Genomic DNA, 18,775 nt, shown 5'->3' with positions numbered 1-18,775 from the left:
CTCCGAGAGTCCAGCAGGGTCCTATCCGAGGACCCGCTCAGAAAAAGTCACACAGACTTCCTTGCAAAAGGCAAACTGTACCGATTTCTTTACTGCGGCTTCGCCGCCTAAGGTGGAAGTATCTGCACTTCATCAGTCAGCTATAACTAGCTCTAGTTCATTCCTAATGGTTGGCCCGCGGCCGTACTTCATCCAGGGGTAACCCTTGTGTAAGCTACACCAAAAGGGTAACCCCTCGTGTAACCCCGTTACATTGCATATACACGTATACATGTATTAGAAGCACAAACTACATTGCAACACATCAATTCGTATCACGAATATACCCCCGGTCGGGCCTGGCGTTGTGGTCGCAAAATCGCACGACCCAAACACTCAATCAGGCACTACCTAAGAATGTCCCCCGCTCACTGTAATGCAAATTTTAGACAAAATTAAATTTCGCTAAGCTGATTTTATTATTGAGTTACCGCTGACTACCTAAATCTTGTAGTGCTTGCGGATGGCCATCACCAGGCCTTCTAAGTACGTGCAGACGGGCACCTTTCCCGCAAAAAAACAGGTCTTCCAAAGGAACTCATCCAGGTACCCAGCCAGCAGCTCCATGCGGACACCCCTTATTCGCTTCAAGTGACCCTTGATGCGCACCTCCCAAGCGCCCTCGATGCGGTTCGTGTGGGCTCCGGTCACAGGGTCCACGAAGAACTTGTCATGGTTCACCCAGCGGTGGGTGTACTGCATACCGCGTAGGTAGCGATTATTTTCAAGTGTGTGCTTGCCGTTCACGCTCACGTAAGAGGCGAAGGCATCACCAATGATGGTGGTCTTTGCCTTTACGTGTTTACGCAGTATAGGAGACAGTGTCTTCGTCTTACGGTCCGCACCCGTAAGGATGCCGAACCACAGATTGGTGGTCCTGTCGACCCCACCAAACAGCCAGTTATCTCGGTGCTGCAGGCCGCGGCCGTACTTAGCTTTTTTTTTGTTTAAGGTAGTCTCGTCGATTTCGATGACGTGGCCAGGGCCCTCAATCTACAAACAATACAGTAAACTATTAGCGTAGATCAATACACCACAAAGTACTGTAGACATCCTGCATGCTGCACGTCAGCATTTCCTTGGGGCAGATGTCACGGCAAAAAATGTACCAATCAATTGCCGTGGCATCTGAAATGTCTAGCCACTGCTGGGCAACACCTACGGGTAAATCACTGCACCAAAACAGTAGCAGCCGCAGGCACTTCGTCAAGGGCAGCTTCAACTTCGCGAAGAAGCTGCCCGCCCGCCCGCTGACTTCGTAGTCGCGGCAGCCCTTACGGCTGCTGCGCCAGCGCGGCGCGTTCACCGACATCTCGCTGTCGCAGTGACGGCACAGCATCGTCCGAGAGATGAGCCCGTGCCTCATCATGAAGATGACGCAGGCGCGCTCGTCGACGGAGGCGGCCATGACGTTGTCGTGCGTGAACGCCGACGCTTCCAGGGCGGACGTGGCGTACAGGTGCGGCGACAGCTCCGCGGGCGCCATTTGCATGACGTTAACCTCTGCGTCGGTAGCAGCGCGGGAGGCACGGAGACGAGCGGCGCGTGAGCGTGGCATCGCGGTTGGTTGGAGGAGGAAGGGGGGGGGAGGCTTGAGTGCAGGGGGGCTTTTTGGTTATGAGCTAGGTTGGCAGCCTGTACGTTAAGGAAGCGCGAAAATGCGCGCCAAAACGGGGGATGTGCCTTGCCCGCACCGTGCCCTTCATATTCTTCGAGATTTGGTACTAACTCGACTTTTTTTGATGTTGTAATTTTTGGGTTAGCGGGGGACATTCTTAGGTAGTGCAGAGTCTACCAATCCAAGTGATGCTCACTAATAGCATGACCAAATCCTCTCAACCCAAAGAATTCCTGATATGGTCAGGATTTGGGAATACTTTTTTGAAGAAGCTGCTTTCTTTCGGAGCTCGCATTCAACCGGCCCCGGACTCGGCCCAATCTGAGCCAAGACGGTATTCTCGATTCGTGTCCTCTACTTTGCTGCAGCACATTCAAGACGTTCGGCCGCTCTGTACTTGACAGAGTTCCTCGTCCTCATTTACTATGTCGGTGTCTTCATCCCATTCATCTTCTGTAAGTATAACTACACTTCACGGATGTTCAACCGTTCACTGACCCACGTGTCGATCTTACAAGCAGCAATTTACATGGTTGCGATGTACAGCTTGCCCAATCCAGTCTACTACGCACAATTAGCGATCTCACAGAGGCCGAACTCAACGAAACATTGAACATCATTCTATTCAACTGCGTGCTCAAGCTCACATCCCTATTACTGCTTTGTGGGATACTGCAGTACCGTCTTCGGGTCTCGGCCATACGCCAACTCGCGTTCGTGCTCGAGAAGCAGTGGCCGAGCGTGCAAATCAAATTTGTTTCTGGGTCTTCTACAATGTGCAGGCATCGCTTCAACAGCGCGGTACGTCGGGTGGCTGCGGTCAGTTGTTAGCGTTTGCCATCTAAAGTGCATGGTTTTTCTCAGGTTTCGACTACACATTCGAGTTCGCTTGGCTGAACGAAGATACTGCGGCAATGGCGAACAACGGGTGCGATCTGCGTGTAGAACTGGTGTTACTGTTATAGCTGATACCCTCCTGGCAACCGCTATCAGCTACGACAGGGTGAGCCTACCACCGAGTAAATATGGCCAAAAACACTAAGTGAGAGCTTACCTGTCGAAGTAACTCACGCGATTTTGCAGTGTCGCCTTTTCCGCCATATCGATCTGTGCAGCATCAGTTTAGTACATTGTTTTTAGCACGTACAAGCATCCATGTTATGTACATGAATGTCACGAATATGTTTGCCGTTCCAGACCGGTCGAAGTGCTGCAGCATTAAGCTGAAAGTAGTTGCGGATCGCATCAACAACGAGTTTGCCTGCGTAATGGTCCATCAAGTACAGCTCGTCGCTCTGCAACCAACAATTAAAAAATCAACCAGCAAGGTAAGCTTCGTACACTATCAGATCCCCCAATGTTTCCTAAACGTACGCTGTAAAGTGCGTAGCAAGTTCATGCGCAGACTGCAGATCTTGTTTTTTGCTTTCTACGAGTGTTTTTAACAATTAATTTTTTATGCCCGGTTATGTACGAATTTTGATTGGTCAACTTTAAACGCGATTATCTCGATAACTCCAAATGGTTGCTAAGCATCTTTTTGTTTGCCGCGGTCTCAAATCATGTTAGGGAGGTGCACCCTCGAACTCCGCCAAAACGACAAGGCCACATCCGAATTTAAGCCATCTCGCAAAAATCTCTGCCTTCACACCATGGCCACCGCTACATGTAGCAGCATGGGCAAGTGGTTCACCGTTAGCAGAAGTACCTGGTTATCCTCGAGCATCACCGGCAGCCGACGCTATCTTGCTCCAAGCTTGCTACCTGGGCTCAGCTCAAGTTTGAACTGCAAGATCCACCCAACCGAGAAACCGTGCGTATTCTACTAAAGTCCGCGGCAACGATCGAAGTGCCTCATCGCCACGACTTTAAAGGGGAGAAATCAACAAGTAGCGTGCCCTGAGTTGGAATCACGGCTGGGGCGTTTCAACGACGGAACTACGGCTTGTACATGTCCGTCGCGTGGTTTGATACGTCTAATAGCCTCAGAGATCCTGGCAGAGACTCCAAACGTGCCCCCCTTAAAGTTTTTGGACGGACGGTGGGTGGGCTTCATGAAGCGGCATGATCATCGCTTCAGAACGATGAATGGCGAAGCTGCATCTGTGGACCCCTCCCAGGTGAGCCCGTTGAGCAACTTCAAGCGATGAGCTGGATTGATGAGGCGTGGGGGGAGGTAAGCGCCGAAACCATTGCGGATTGCTTTCGCCATTCCGGGGTTCCGGTTTCTGATGATAAAGAGAAGGAGAGGTAGATTCTATTTGGGGTCGTATACGGATCGGATCGTGTTAGAGGTCGTACACACTACCGGGTCGTCGTTTTAGACATCGTGTTTCTGGTCATCGAGAGTAGTCCAGTGACTGCAACTTCATTTATCCCGCAACCAAGGCAACAACTCGGCGCCGCGCCTGATGGCGCACTGTGTCTCGTGTAACCCTAGTAGAGCATGGCTAACCGCACACTTTGAGCTGGTTGAGAACCGCAGCAACGGTTCAATATCAACGAGTGGCTGGCGACGGACAAGCTGCATGCATACCAAGACAAGTAGTGTTTCGCTTAGCATCCACAAATTGACACAGTTATCAACGTCGACGGCTTACACACGTTATAGACTCGGTGCGTGGGTGTACCCCCAGAGCCGTATGTCGGAAACGACAGGGAGGTTAGACGACTACGATTCACGTCGGCCTTCGCGTCGTTACATGAGAGAGATGGTGCGACCTCTCACCCTGGCTGCGTACGACAGTACCGATTGAACCCACAGCCCAGTGGGCGCCTTCCAAAACCTAGATAAAACAGTTTAATCGAAAAATTCTGATCCTCCGATTCGGCTCGTTACTTGCCGGACCAAATGCCAGCACATCTTAGTAGATAAAAACCTAGGCCAAAACCATCATTAAAGCTGATCTGTGTCCGGCTACCTTTGCCACTTGACGAAAGAGTATATTAGTCTCATTATGCGGATCGCAAGGGGACAATCGTAAGCTGGACATTTTTTTTACAAAAAATCTCTAGTAGTAAAGATCTCGTTCGGCGGGAAAGGTCGTTTCGACCCTTTCCGAGCAACCGACCTCGTCATTTGCTTCTCTCGCGCTTCTTCTAGCACAATGTATGGCCCGGATACAAGCTTACTGCTGATGCTCTGTGCATCGTCCCGGACGCGCCGTCGCTCGCTGGAGACGCTCCGGGGCTTGAGGCGGCGGCTGCACGACGAGCGCAGGCGCTGGGAGTGGCGGCGACTCGTACGAATGCGCCATTACATCACCCTGGACTGCCTAAAGGATCCTGAGTCTTCGTCCTGGATGGACACGTGGCTCAAAGGAAACGATAAGAACATGATAACAGTCACTAGCCTGTCTCGGTAAGGTCAACATGCAGATTTGAGTGTTCAGTTGGCGTCTAACTATTTCTTGTCATGTAGGGCCTCATTCAAGCTTCTATTATCTCGGTTTGCCTCTCAGTACGAGATCCCAATCTTCTGCGCGAAAGGGGGCCGACCCCGTAAGCTCCAACACCACCATCAGGTGTTGGGCTTGCTTCTAGCTTTCTATGTAGGCTGTGAGCATCGCGGGCGCCTGTGCCTCATGTTTGGGGTCCCCCAACGACGCTTACCCGCGTGCTAAATGCAGCTGAAGACGCTCTTACGGCGGCGCTGCGAGGGTTTGCGCCCGCTAGGATTGTATGGCCTACGTTCACCAGGCAGAAGGCTCTAGCTCGTCTAGTGGCAGCAAAGGAGTCCATGCTTCAGTTCACATGGGGGTTCTTGGATGGGAAAAACTACAAGGTACTTACATCAAAATGTGATTTTATTTATTGATGATCTTACCATTCCTGTATCATACTTTTACTTCACAGGTGCAGCAGCCTCCAGACCGAGATATCCAGAATGCCCATTATAATGGCTGGCTACATGGTGTGTTCGTCACCGGCACTCTATGTTTTTCGGCGGACGGGCTCATCGTTTGGGCGAAACATAACTGTCCAGGATCCTGGAACGATGGTGATACGAGTCTAGACTTCCGGCGTAAGCTAGCCTCGGCGGAACTAAACCCCGACGCTCGCTATGGTGTTGTTGCGGACAGTGCTTTCCCCTGCAGTGGGAACATGACCGGCAGAATCATGACACCCCTGAAGGACGGAGATGCGAGTAGACTGGTGCCGTCAGTTCGTGCGGCGGCTAGGGCGTTATCAGGGGCAATAACTTCGATTAGACAAAGTGCGGAGTGGGGAATGGGTTCTGTCGAAAAGGTCTATCACCGGTTGCTGATGCCGTTGCCGTACGACCGCAGCAAACGGCAGCAGCGCTTGGACAACCTTTTCCGGCTTGCTAACTACAGAGTGAGAACAGTCGGTATTAGTGAGATTCGAACCACGTTCCTTCATGGCGAGGGCGACAGGAGATACACAAGAGTGAGTTGAAATTGATTACGCAGATAATGCAAATTGAATGCACTACTTCTTCCTCCTTGCACGCGCATTTTATCAAGTACTACTTGCTCTTGTGAATCGTAGAAATCAGTAGCATCATTTGCTCGTGGCGCTGCCGAGCTTCTGCACGGTCTTGCTCGAGACGAGCTTGAAACTGTCGGCGACGCTCGGCCTCTTCTTCTCGACGGTCCGCTCGAGCTGCTTCCTCCTTCTTTTCCGCAGCTTCGAGGTGTTTTTGTGTGTCCTCACGGTCTTGTTGACGTCTGGCTTCGACAAGCGCAGCTTCATCGCGGCGAACCTTCTCTCGCTCCTCTCGCTCTCGCTTTTCCTTTGCACGCCGCTCATCTCGTTCTTCTCGTCGCCGCTTCACCTCTGCTTCGGCTTTGCGATCGGCGTCTTCGCGAAAGATGAGCAGTAGCTCCTTCATTTCCGATCCCATTGAAGCGTGAACAGCCTCTGCTTTTTTTAAATCTTTGTCAATAGAGTCCATTCGTTTCTTGGCCTGGTTTCTCTTCGACGTAGCGTACGTTGTCGTCACCGAACTCTCGGACGCGGAGCTTTTGGTTTTTGCTCCTGGATCGCGCCCACCCATTGCTTCGAAGTTGTCCCGAAGTACCCGTAGATCCCGCCCTCCCAGGCGATCACTGGTAGTGTACAGTCGTTTGTGTTTTTCCGACTCCACTTCATCGGAAGCTGCACGATCGGGGTTCCTCATCAGGGTGGGCCCCTCAGGCGAAGCAACCGATGCCAGAGGTTGGCTGTCGCGTCTGGGGCGGCCGACTGCTCTCGGTGTCACTGGCGTGGGACTTGCCGATGCCCTGGAAATTGCTCGAGTGTCATGGATCGTTGAGGTGGTCGCAATATGATCGCTTCGCGCCCCTCCAGATCTCGCTTGGTCTCCTTGCGTGTCACTCTCCTCTTCATCGCCAAGATTGGCGTTAGTGTGCTGGAAGTCAGCAGCGAACTCGATCGGAACGAGGCCTTGATGGGTCATCACGGCCCCTGCCAACACAGACTCGCCGCCGTGAAGCTCGGAAACTGGAGGGATAGGGGGACCACGAGGTTGGTTGGCGTCAGCCGCCTCGGATGTATCCGCCTCTGAGCTTTTCTCGTCCTCGACCGAGTTGACAGAAGAGACCGAGGCGTCATCCTCCTCCTCCGCCTCTTCTTCTTCTTCCTCCTCCTCCCGCTGTTTGTTGATCTGCTCACGGTTGATGTCGCCACCTCCCTTGGTCGAGACTGATTTCGCCCTCGATCTTCCATTGAAGGTCCTGTTCACCTCGTCCGCGAAGAGGGCGGCGTTGACCTCGTCCATGAGAGCTTCATCGTCGTCGCCATTATCGTGACCATCGTGCGAGGTATGCACCCCTCCTTTCTTCTCTATCTCATACTGCGTTTCATGGGCCAAGAGGATAGCTCGCTGCCTGAGCGTGAGGCGGTCTCCTTGATTGCCCGTTGGTTTGGGTTTTCCGTAGAGCTTGCGGAACTTCCTTCGCAGTGAGTCGAAATCGCGTTCACGCCAATTTGGATCCTTGGAGCCATTGTAATCGGTTGCCAGCGCCATCCACATATTCCTACCAGTTGGTAGGAGTTTGGCGGCCAAATCGCAGATAAGAAGCTCCTCCTTAGCACTGTAGTTCTGGTATCCTTGCTGTCGTCCTCGCTGTAGGTAGATATGTAAGATACGGCGCAGGTTAGCCCCGAAGAGGAAAACATCGATTGGAGACAACGAGCTGTACGAGACGCACCGCCATATTCTCCGACGTTGCTTGCGTCGAAGCCGTCGAGCGGGCGAATGAACCCATCGCGTCGTGGGTCAGATGTACGATGTTCAGTATACAAGACAGGAAGCTTCGAATTTCAAAAGATTTCATTACACAACACGTACACCATTTTTATATACCTACGTGCGGTGGATTCACGCAGACTCCGAATCCTGGTGCAAGTGCTCCAGGTGACGATGTTGGCATCCCGACCACCCGCAGCGACAGAAAAACCACAACTTGTTGCCGTAGGAAACCGTCACCTCCTCGCCCGGGTAAATGTCACGAATACTGACGGCGACCACCGTCAGCCTTTGACCCGTTTGGACTTCATGGAACCGGGTGCTCGGATTGCAGGCATGGTTCATGAAGCGGAGATTGCCGCCCACTTTCAAGGCGTCGATGCCTATGAACTTGCTTCCCGTGCTCCGAGTGCGAAGATGCATTCTGTAGCCATCGTTGAACGGGCCGTTCTTGCACGGCGGCCCGAACAAGTCCATGTGGCCCAAATACTGCCCGATGACTTCGCCAACAGGAATAGCAGCCTGCGCCACCAAACCGCGCACTCCAGTGCGCAGGTTGCGACCGATAGCGAGCGCACGGCTTTCGTGAAGCCCATTGCCACACTCGGCAGCAAAGGTGCAGTTGTACTCCGTGCAGAATCTGCTGCTTCGAGCGTTGAGGCAGGTGTTAGCTTTACACCGTTCTTCGCATCCACAGCCAAGCCCCCCTCTCACCCCCACGCTGACGGCTGGAAACTTCCAGCGGCGCGGATTCAGCTGTGCCGATGTGAACTGCACGTCATCCGGCCACGACTCGAGCTGCCACTCGTCGCGAGGTGGGTTCGCTGAACCGCCTTCGACAACAGTAAATCCGGGAGAGCTCGTGAGCAAGCAAGCGACCGATGGGCGTGCAGCTGGGAGCGGGGAGCCGATGAGCGGTGCCGTCTCGGAATCGTCGCTGTCGGAGGCGACCGCCTAGGTGTACCATCGAGGAACAATCTCTGCTCGTTGTTGCTGACGGGTCCGGAAGGGGCTTTGGGGTGACCACGGAGCCACAGTGCTCGCTTGGGAACTTGCCGTCGCAGGCGAGTATGCAGCATCTGGGATCGGAGCCGATCGCGCAGGCGTGCCTGGAAGCGATGATTCCGTCTCCGTGCTCTGGCTGGAACGAGGACTGGGGAGGCCTTCACTCGACGAAGCAGGCGGGGAGAGCTGAAACTCTGCAAGCGGCGCCACGTGCATCGTCACCGACGCGTTGACTCCTTCAGGCAGCACAACCCGGCCTGATCGCGTCCTTGGCGACGCCGACAGTAGGTACTTGGAAGCAGCGGGGGCTCCGGCGCCGGAGGCCATTGGAGCTGGTTGCGCGGATATCTCTCTGAGCGGCTCGTCTTCGGCGGAGGACGTTGAGCGTGGCGACGCTCGAGAAACTCGTGTCGTGACGGTAGTCGTGACGGTCTTGATGACCGTCAGTACCGTGGTCTTCTTAACCTTCGCGACGTCGTTGGACCCCGTCGACGGTTTCGTGGGCGCGACAGCAACTGTGGCCGAAGGCACTGGGTTGCCTGATACAACCACAGCGGCCTCGCCGCATGGCTCTCCTGAAGGCGGATTACAGCGGATCGACTCGGCCGCAGCGGCGCTGGAACCCAGCGCGGCGGTGATCTTGCGGCGCTTGGTGTCGAAAGCAATCGAAGTCTCGAGGACACTGCTTGCCGTGTGGCGGCGCTTGCTCGGTGGAGACGAATGCATGGCTGCCTAGGCAGGGGATAATCGATAGTTTAGATGAATGAACAACTGCATTAACTCGCACTGTACGTACACGTTCGTAGCAGGCAGGCGAGGACTTCGGCACGAGGAGTCCAGATTCGAAATGAGGCGTGCGCTCTGCAAGCGCGCGCGCTTTCGCGCCTTAAGACCCTCCAAGATCGCGCGCGCAACTTCAATTCAAATAAAATCTCTAAATAAGGGAGCTGTTTGAACCCATACATTCTTTAAGATACTTTTTAATCGAGTTGCCAAATAAGGGGGGTATTAAACGGGCGACCAAACCCATTTTCGAATTGTTTGAACGGACACTTTTTTGATCCTTCAAACAATTCCGTTTAATCGCTCCGTTTAATGACCAGTTTAATCTCCCCTACCCCTAATGACCAAACCGTTTTATATAGGTTTTGGAAGGCGCCCAGTGGGCTCCGCCCCTGCCCAGACAAGATCATTCCGCATTTCGCCGAGGAGAAATCAAAGCTAACGCCTACAATAAAGCCAGCCTTTGCCTACGCACACTACAGCCTTGACTATTTTGTGGTCATAGTAGAAGTGTAATTCTCATTCGCTCTCCCAAGAAGCGCGAGCAGTCGGCGAAGTTCTATCACGGAGGCTACGAATTCACTCGGGCATAACCTTCAAGTCGAAAGATCATAATGAGGTGCAGTGTGTACCACATCACAGACTGTAAGGCTCGCTTGGAGGTTCGACGCACTGTCAGACATTGCCATCTAAGTAGAACTCAGCCCTCCCTTGCTGCCACACTTCGTTGGCAGGAGCATTAAGATTGACCACGGATAGACTGTCAACACGATTTTTCATCGCAACCGTGCAATACACAATATCAGTAGTCACAGCAGAAGTCGTCTGCTCACAACTGTGGGTATTCACCAGGTTGTGGCAATATTCAGCCGCACAGCGGGTGAAAATAACTTTTTGGGATAATGCAAGGATGAAACCAAGCCGGTCGCCTCAGTTAGGCATAGCGTTTAGTTTAAGAGTTTCCAGCTTTCCCACAAACCGTTATCTTCACGTGGCTCAAGACCCCCGCCCCCACTTTCTACGCGCATAGGACAGTATGACCAGGCTTACCCCTCGCTCTTACATGCACCTAGTACAAGCGTAATGTGATCCGGGCTTCGCTAAGAAGTTCTTCGTGAAAGGTACATCAATGGATGGGTCAAGTGTATCATTCCGGAGCATCGAAGAAGAGCAAGAGGGTACCATAGCTCGTTCGGTAGCTGAACAGTACATAGTGCCGGCGGTTGAAGTGCAAAAGGCTGGAAGAATTTGTTTACTGCGTCAACCAGTCGCTGCTGTCACAGCCGAACGTGTGTATCGCGGAAAGTAGTGTTTGAAGTGGTGACTCAGTTACAGTAGCAGTCGGCGGTGAAGCGCTGTCGATCAAGTACTCGAAGATCATCATAGTCGCCCCAGCCGTGACATTAATCCTGTAACATATCACTTTCAACTTAAGTGAGTGAGAATTGCCAGAGGTCGAGCCCTTGCATGACGAAGTTCTCACAATATTCATCGGCACTAACAACTAATACCGTTCAAGAAACATTAACGAAATTATAGAAGGCCTCATTGACCAAGATGGATTTCCCAAACCCAATCGCATTTGTCGTTGGATTCATCCAACCTCCGGCGGTTGGTCAGAATTGCCCCTACATCATGCAGTTGACTTCGCATACTACGTTGACAGAGGCGTCCAAACGATTGTTGAGTCCGTTGGTAACTCTTTCTGTGAGCCGCCGATATCCGTCACAGCCAGCACGAACGCAAGCAATCATGAAACGAGTGAAAGCAATAACCCGCTTTTCGACCCGCTTCAAGACGACGATGACGCCGCCCCAGATCATTCCGAGATCGTAGAAATAGTAGAGACGGGAAATGCCGGACTAGCCGGAGCAAAACGCACTCGTGAAAACATTTCTGCAACAACGGGACGTACACCTAACTCAAAACGCGATTCCAGTCTACACACCCGGCCCGCGACCGAGATGCCAGCATCATCGCAAAATTCATGGATGAACCCAAATTCTTGGGTCATTTCTTAAGCCTTCGCCAGAATCGTGCCAACTCTCAATCTGGTGAGGAAGTCGCTACGACGTCCAGGTCACCAACACCTCGTGACGGTACCAAAAGTAACAAGCACAGTTTTACAACTCGAGCGGAGTAACAAATGGTACATGATCGCAACACGGCACGCCAGCATCAAGGTAAGCCCTCTTCTACATTTATTCTTTCTTTGATCCGGTCAGAAGCTGTCTTGTCCAAGCCTCTACCCGGGATTTTAACCAGACTGTACGACTGACAATTTGGTACGCGGGGTCTCTCTGTAATGCACTTCGCGCAATTTCATCAAGATTCACGCATCGCTTGATACGAAGCTGGTGGTGCAAAATTTTGAAACCCTGAAAAATTATCTGCGACGACAGAGGTCGGACCAGCAAAACATGCAACGTCACTGGAAGAGGTTATTGCGGCAGCTCGCGTACTTCAACTTTACGCGCGAATATTGCTGCTCCGAAGCGAGTGAATAAACGGATACTGTGGTGGCATTCCTTAATTCGAGTGCTCTCCAATTACAACGGAAAATGGCCGAACTATTCACCTTAGTGTTCTGGATAAACGATATCTTTGAGGACTTTGAGCGGCATGTGCAGCGAACACAGATCTGCGCCAAATTAGTCGACGATGTTCCTCAGATGACCGCATTCTTCGGGAATGTACGAAAACTTGCATCAAAAGGTCGATGCATTAGTCCCAGCAAGTAATTCGCAATCACCCGCACAATCCCGTTCACATCAAGTTCAACAGACTGGGCGGCATTCGGTTGGAGACAGGAAACCGAACCTGGTCCACTGCCCGAGCGCGTCCCCAAGCTTACCCCTACCCAAGTCTATCCCTCGAGCGGTGAGTCTCGTAGTTTGTCTGCATTATCTCTCAACGACGGGTGTCTATCCGAGGGCAACCCAATGTCACGGGGGCAGAGAGCATTTCGTCCCAAAAGCTCTACACGCACTCGTGGAAGCCGAAATCAATAAGCGTTTCGGAGGAATCAAGCAAGAATATAAAGCACTTCGACTCCTCCCAGGTGAGTTCACAGGGCACTCACTCGGGAATCCAATTCAAGCGCTGCCGATCCCACTCCTCAAAAACCACGCCGACGACGACAGTGAACAATTCTCTCCCGGGCTCACAATGCAAGTCGATTTCGAAATGACATCGAGCGTTGTGCCAGCTGTAGGCGCTGCAGAAATGTTCAACCCCGCCGTCGTCGAGACGAAAATCTCTCCCGAGCTCATTGACCAAATCGATGCTTCATTGCAGTCGAGGTCAGTGATAGCTGCAGGCGCTACAGACCCTTTCGTCTCTCAGGGGAAACTATCACATGTCGATTCAAATCAAAAACGTTTAACTAGCACAAGCCAAATTACATGGACAAGCTATTCGGCTAGGATTATTCTGCACAGTCTCGGGTCCGAGCTCCCACGAGAAGAAGCGAAAAGTACACAAATTCATCGTCGTGAAGGTTGTGTACGATCGGATCCAGCGAAACAAGACGCCATCGACATGTCTGCCTGTAAAGCTTTATCTGACTGCATTCACACTCAGCAATTCAGTGTGGAGGAGGCTACTAGATTCGTCCGCGGCCAAACAACACGTGACAACCGGCCCACAAAAGCATTAGACCCCGTACGGCGTCAACAAGTGTTAGGTGGTTATCCCCACCTCGACGTCTTGATGCAAATTGCAGAGCGTGAAGTGTCTGCGAAATGGAGAGATGGCCTTATCGCGAGGCGTCCTCCTCCAAAAAATATCACAATTCATGTTCAAAACATCTACAAGCGGTAACTAGAAGTATTTGCCATGGCCAAGGCGCTGGCGAATACCTAGTTGTGGACGGCAGCATCCTCGATATCTAGCCATACGTAATTTGCAGTCCTCTTGGTGTCGCTCTCGAGAAAGGAGTAGACACAGCAGCAGAAGTTCGTACGAAACACGATTTATCCTACCCCATTTTCGATTCAGTGAATGGCGCGTTTGTCGTTGACTCCGCTCCAGTGGTCCCATATGAACCCGTAGTAAAAATCGCGATGCGAATTGAAATGTTAGCTGGCCAAGGGTTCGAAAGAAAAATCCGCCTGCTAAAAGGTGATGTCAAGTCAGCTTTTGCGCAATCTACGAATACGTGTTGATCACGTTTTCAGAATGGCAGCTTACATCAAGGAGCTAGATATTCTCATGATTGGCTTTGCAGCTCCATTTGGGTATTCGATATCACCCCCGTTTTTACGCGTTATTAGGTAGAGCTATTTCGTGGCTGATGAAAACCAACTCGCCCGCTACCGTCTCCGACTCCACAGACCGGGATGCATTGTTTAGTTATGAATGGGTACATGACCACGTTCTAGTTCCAATCCTGCGACGAAGGCGTCGGAGTTGACTTCGCGTCCAGTCATGAGCTCGAAGCGCTTCACGCGCAACTTGCACGATGAACGCATCGAGCAGGTCTGCGTTCTTTCGAACAGCGAAAGAACGGAGAGCGAGAGCGAAGAGCTGAGACTGCTCTTCATGGGAAGTACCACTGAGAGTGAAGACACTCTCAGTGCGAAGACGAAGCGAGAGCGCTTCGAGGAACAAGGCTGGGGCTCGACTTCACCGAGTCCCTACTACGCATTTTTGAGGGAGTACAAAGACGTACCCCCGGAAAAGGTTCCGGCGGAGCTTCCGAAGGATAAAAGAACTTTAGGCTCTTTCAATCCCGTTGGATTCAGAACATGAAGTAGTAGTAGAACGTGGGTGCGACACGGAATCAGCCCCTGACTTACCATTTGAACCGGGTGAGTGTTGCGATGACGAGAGCCAAGAGGCAGTATTGTAAATGGCTTACACTAGTCACCAAAAGCTGATTGTTCTTAGCTTTGTGGTAGGGTCTAGATGTAATGAGCGTTTAGGATGATTATTACGTTTGGGAACTGCACAGTTGTTTGCGAAGTGTGTTCATTTAGGAAAGCATTTATCAATCCTCTACTACTCCTGCCTGGCAAGCAAGGAGGGCGGTGTATGGCAGCAAGTCCTAGCTCCGCAGCACCAACCAATGACGCTTGATTATACAGTGTCTCTGTTGAGGCGGAACCCACGCAGTAGCTTATGGAGTGGCAACGTTGACGCGGATAGACTATTTCTGGGATCGTATACGGATCGGGTCGGGGATTAGGTCGGGCATCAAAACTGTTAATGTGATGATCGGGCATGTGCGAAGCTGCTTTTCGCGGCTCCAACACAAGCACTGACGTACCTGCATATTCACAGGGTGCCGTGCCGTCCGGAGGTTGTTGCTATCTATTCGTAGACGGCTGTTACAGATAGCTTGCCGGCTATCAAAAATAATAATAGCATACATGGCAGTGCCCAACTTAGGAGAACCACAGGCATCGCAACCGCGCGAGGAACGGTTGCTGCTCTAACTTCGGCAACGACCTCCTAGCGACAACAACCTCAAGCATCTCGATAACAGTCGAGACGCTAAACGTCTCGACGCGCACCGATACTGGGTTCCAGTATCGGGAAATGGAGCTCAGTCACGCGACCTGACTCGCTCCCGCTAGCGCTGTCCGCAGATCATGACAGGGCAGACAATCGAGGGACCAGACACCAACATGCCTCAGTCGATGCTGCGAACGACGCGAAAGGCTCAAAGTCGTACAGGCGAGACGTGCGTGTACCACAACGGAATTCGGTATACCAAGGGCTGGGACTCGATGGTGAAGATCACGTTTCGGTGCAGTGTATACCGAAGCGCACAGTGCAACGCTCTCCTTCACGAGTACGCCACCGGTGGATGTAAAGTGACTGAGAAACACATATGTCTACCTACACAAGGTCCAGAAGCCGATACAATTGACGTGACAAAACAAATGAAGCAACAGGTGGATACATTGGCTATTATGGACCTCGCGGTGCCGTATTATCAAATCTGGGATGCGGTTAGCAAAACGTTTGTCCGAAGGACGACATTACCTGGAAGGGGCTTAGTGTCGACCAGGTTAAAAATCGAGTCTATCGAATTCGACGCAAGCACTACGGATCGCACATACTAGGTTTGATTGAGGTTCCACCGCGTTCTATGGTGGTTGGCAAGCCGTTAAGCTTCTTCCAGTGTCACCAGTCTCCACACAGCAACGGTCCAACGGCAAAGTATCAGCGAATTATAGGTTGGACCCACCCAGAAGTTCGACCGCTTCTGATGTATCACAATGTATCCGTCGTATTGATGGTACATTTCGCTCCGCCTCAAAGGGCTTTAAGCCGTGCGTTATCATGATGGTGCATAACAGAGTCAGCGAGTTGTACGTGCCGATCTATCACGTGTTTTGCATAGGAAAAGAGCGCGGTATGTACTTCGGCATTGTGGAGCAGATATATCGAAATACATCAGAAATCTTGCAAAGAGTGAAATTGGTACGACTTTGAGCATGCATTGATCGAGGCATCGCGAAAGCAATTCGAGAATGCCTTGAAAATGGGCGAAACGAGAGATTAGGAAGCGCTGTGATGAAAAGGGAATCCCGTAATCTCATCCCACATAGAAGGAATTTTGGGGCTACTTTCGTGCAACATGGCTGGACCGCTACAAAATCGAGGGGTGGAATGTACACGGTGTTCAACACGATCTCGTGACGCGAACTAATAACCCGTTGGAGCGCTTTCATAGGGAACTCAACAAGGCTTTCACGACTCGTCCAAATATCGTTACATTTGTGTCAACTATTCGCAATATCTCACAGGTCTACGTTACAAAACTAGCTGATATCGCTTCTGGACGTCGAAAACCAGGCACGAGGAAGAACGCGAACACACGCAGGAAAAAAAGAGGCGTGGAAAGGGTATGAACAAGCGTAACAAGCACCAAAGCCAAGATGAAGAACAAAGTGGAGCCGACGAGTTTAGCGTGGCAGTGTCATTGGATCTACGTAATGTAGCAGGAGTGTTAGCCTACGAGAGCGAGGATGAAGCTCCGGCACTCGAAGAGCTGGAAAGGGAGGCAGACAGCGACAACAGTGACGATGCAGAACCTGGACATACCGAAGACAACTCCGCCGACAATGATTATATACCCGACTTCTCGTGTGAGTTCCAGGAGGAGGATCTAGATGGCGCTGGAACAAGCGACACTGAGCAAAACATGATATTGGTTCTAGTGTAGATCTAGCGCCTAACGCGCGTCTAACACATGCGCGAGGAACATGCATTTCACTTAATATACTCGCATAAGAAGACCCGGTTACTCAAATCCCTACTTTTGATCGGGTCGGTAGATTGGGTCGGGGTTTGATGCCCGACTTAATCCCTGACCCGAACCGGATACGATCCCAGAAAAAAACCTACGCTCAGGTATCGGTTCTCGCAGGGTCCCAGGTTGAATAAGCACTGCTGATATGCGAAACCCGTTTGTGCAGACTCACAGTCTTTGGCACCATCAATGAAGTCAGCGGCAGAGCTTCAACACTACCGGTAGCAGTATGCGCCGGCGAAGGGCTAAGGTCAAACAAAATTCTTTTGCTGTGTCGGTTGGTGTCGGAGACGGTGCAGTGTTGTCGGCGCCACCACCATCGGCGTCGCAGTCGTCTGAAACAATTCTCCATAATGCTACGAACTAGGGACTCCCGGTCTGGCCTGGCGTTGTGGTTGGCTAAATCGCACGAACCAAACACGCGATCAGACCCGTATACGACCCCAAAGAGAGTCTACCGAACCAGGCGGGTTACCAGCCCCCGATGGTCCAGTGGCGTCGACTGCCTCAGCTGCCATTAGATATTGCGTCGTAAAGGCCTCCTTACCAATGAGAAACAAAACGGGTATACGAAGGAGTAAGACTATATTTTTGAGCTGCGCTCTGTATTCATGTGATCGCGATCACAAGCACCAAACTTCGGCGGCCTCAAGTTGGACTCTGTTCGTGGGATGCTTGTATTACAGTGTAGAATATCCAGTGCATTTCAAACTAAAATAATATCGTATTATTACGAAAATGTATGCCTACCACATGGTACATGACAAAATATAAAAAACACCTTGCCAAATGCAGGGTGCACACCAAAACAGATATGCCACACAGATGGGTGCGGCAAGGTCACCAGGATTTGTGACCTTGTCGCACCACGCAATGGGGTAAGGGAAATCCAGTGGGAGGACGAGGACCATCCATCCTACTTGCTAGACCGCCTGCGTAGCGCGGGCCGCGCTCCCGATTCTCATTTCAGAATCGGCAGTCAAGTTCGCAGACATCACCAAGGCGCGGCATGCCTGGCCCCGCGCGGCTACAATGCGGCGCCCCGTTCGCCGTGCTTGTGTGTGCTACTCCACCGGCCTGTGCGAAGCAAGTTCAAGGGTAACCCCGTTTACTGCTTCAGCTGATGGCCGTAGCAGTAGTTCACAAACGCACGTGTGCTTCATCGACTATAGCGATTGCATCAAATAAGCATCGTGGGGTTTGTATTAGAAAGTTATCGTGTAATATATGTAAATGCGTACTATCGCTTCTTGTGTTGTTGTTCTTCTTTATTCTTCTTGCGCTTCAGCCTCCACGTAGATGCGCTCAACTTGACGGCGTCTGTGCCGTCTGAAGCGCTCAATTTTCCCGACGGCAGGTTTTCCGTGGTTTCCAGCGTGGGCTCCCATGACGTTAGAAACAGAGTTCGCCCGTTAACCCGCACATGATCGAGAATAGTTTTCATCTGGTAGGTGGGGCGGCCACGCAGGTCCACGTCAGGTGGCAGGACCCACTCGGCCTCCCCCGTATCATCACCTTGTAATGCGGCATCGATAAGGCGGGCCTTGGTAATGCGCGCATGCGCGACCGCATCAAACGACCGCTTGATTGCGCGCTCACCATCCATAGTGGGCGAGGTTGAAATTAGCCCCCATGTCCTCAAATAGCGGGCGGCAGCCTCATCCAGTCGCCCCCACCCTCTTTCTTTAAGGTACACTTGACACCACTTGAAAAAAATCTTGAATGAGGTGGGGGGAGCATGGTTAGAGCTGAGAGGCCCCACCTGAAGTGTTCGGTGAGCAGTAAGTTTGCAAATGAGCATTATATTGGTAGAATTGAGCAGTATAGGTTACAAAAGTAGTCGTTTTGAAAC

General features: G+C 51.8%; 2 protein-coding genes across 2 annotated transcripts; both read right to left on the bottom strand.

Moving 5' to 3' along the window:
• Positions 1 to 480: 480 nt before the first annotated feature.
• Positions 481 to 1,597, bottom strand: IUM83_04770 (uncharacterized protein; the record flags this gene model as incomplete). Its single annotated transcript, XM_067928867.1, has 2 exons — positions 481 to 1,032; positions 1,091 to 1,597. The coding sequence occupies 2 exons, from the start codon at positions 1,595 to 1,597 to the stop codon at positions 481 to 483; spliced, it is 1,059 nt and encodes a 352-aa protein (XP_067796147.1).
• A 16,566-nt stretch (positions 1,598 to 18,163) lies between these two features.
• Positions 18,164 to 18,529, bottom strand: IUM83_04769 (uncharacterized protein; the record flags this gene model as incomplete). The annotated part of the gene is made up of 1 exon (XM_067928866.1): positions 18,164 to 18,529. One exon carries the CDS (start codon positions 18,527 to 18,529, stop codon positions 18,164 to 18,166), a length of 366 nt encoding a protein of 121 aa, XP_067796331.1.
• Between the last annotated feature and the right edge of the window lie 246 nt (positions 18,530 to 18,775).

Source organism: Phytophthora cinnamomi, assembly GCF_018691715.1.
Source record: "Phytophthora cinnamomi strain GKB4 chromosome Unknown Contig17, whole genome shotgun sequence".
Lineage (NCBI taxonomy): Eukaryota > Oomycota > Peronosporomycetes > Peronosporales > Peronosporaceae > Phytophthora > Phytophthora cinnamomi.
Note: the sequence above shows the minus strand (reverse complement) of the source record. Positions and strands in the feature narration are given on the sequence as shown.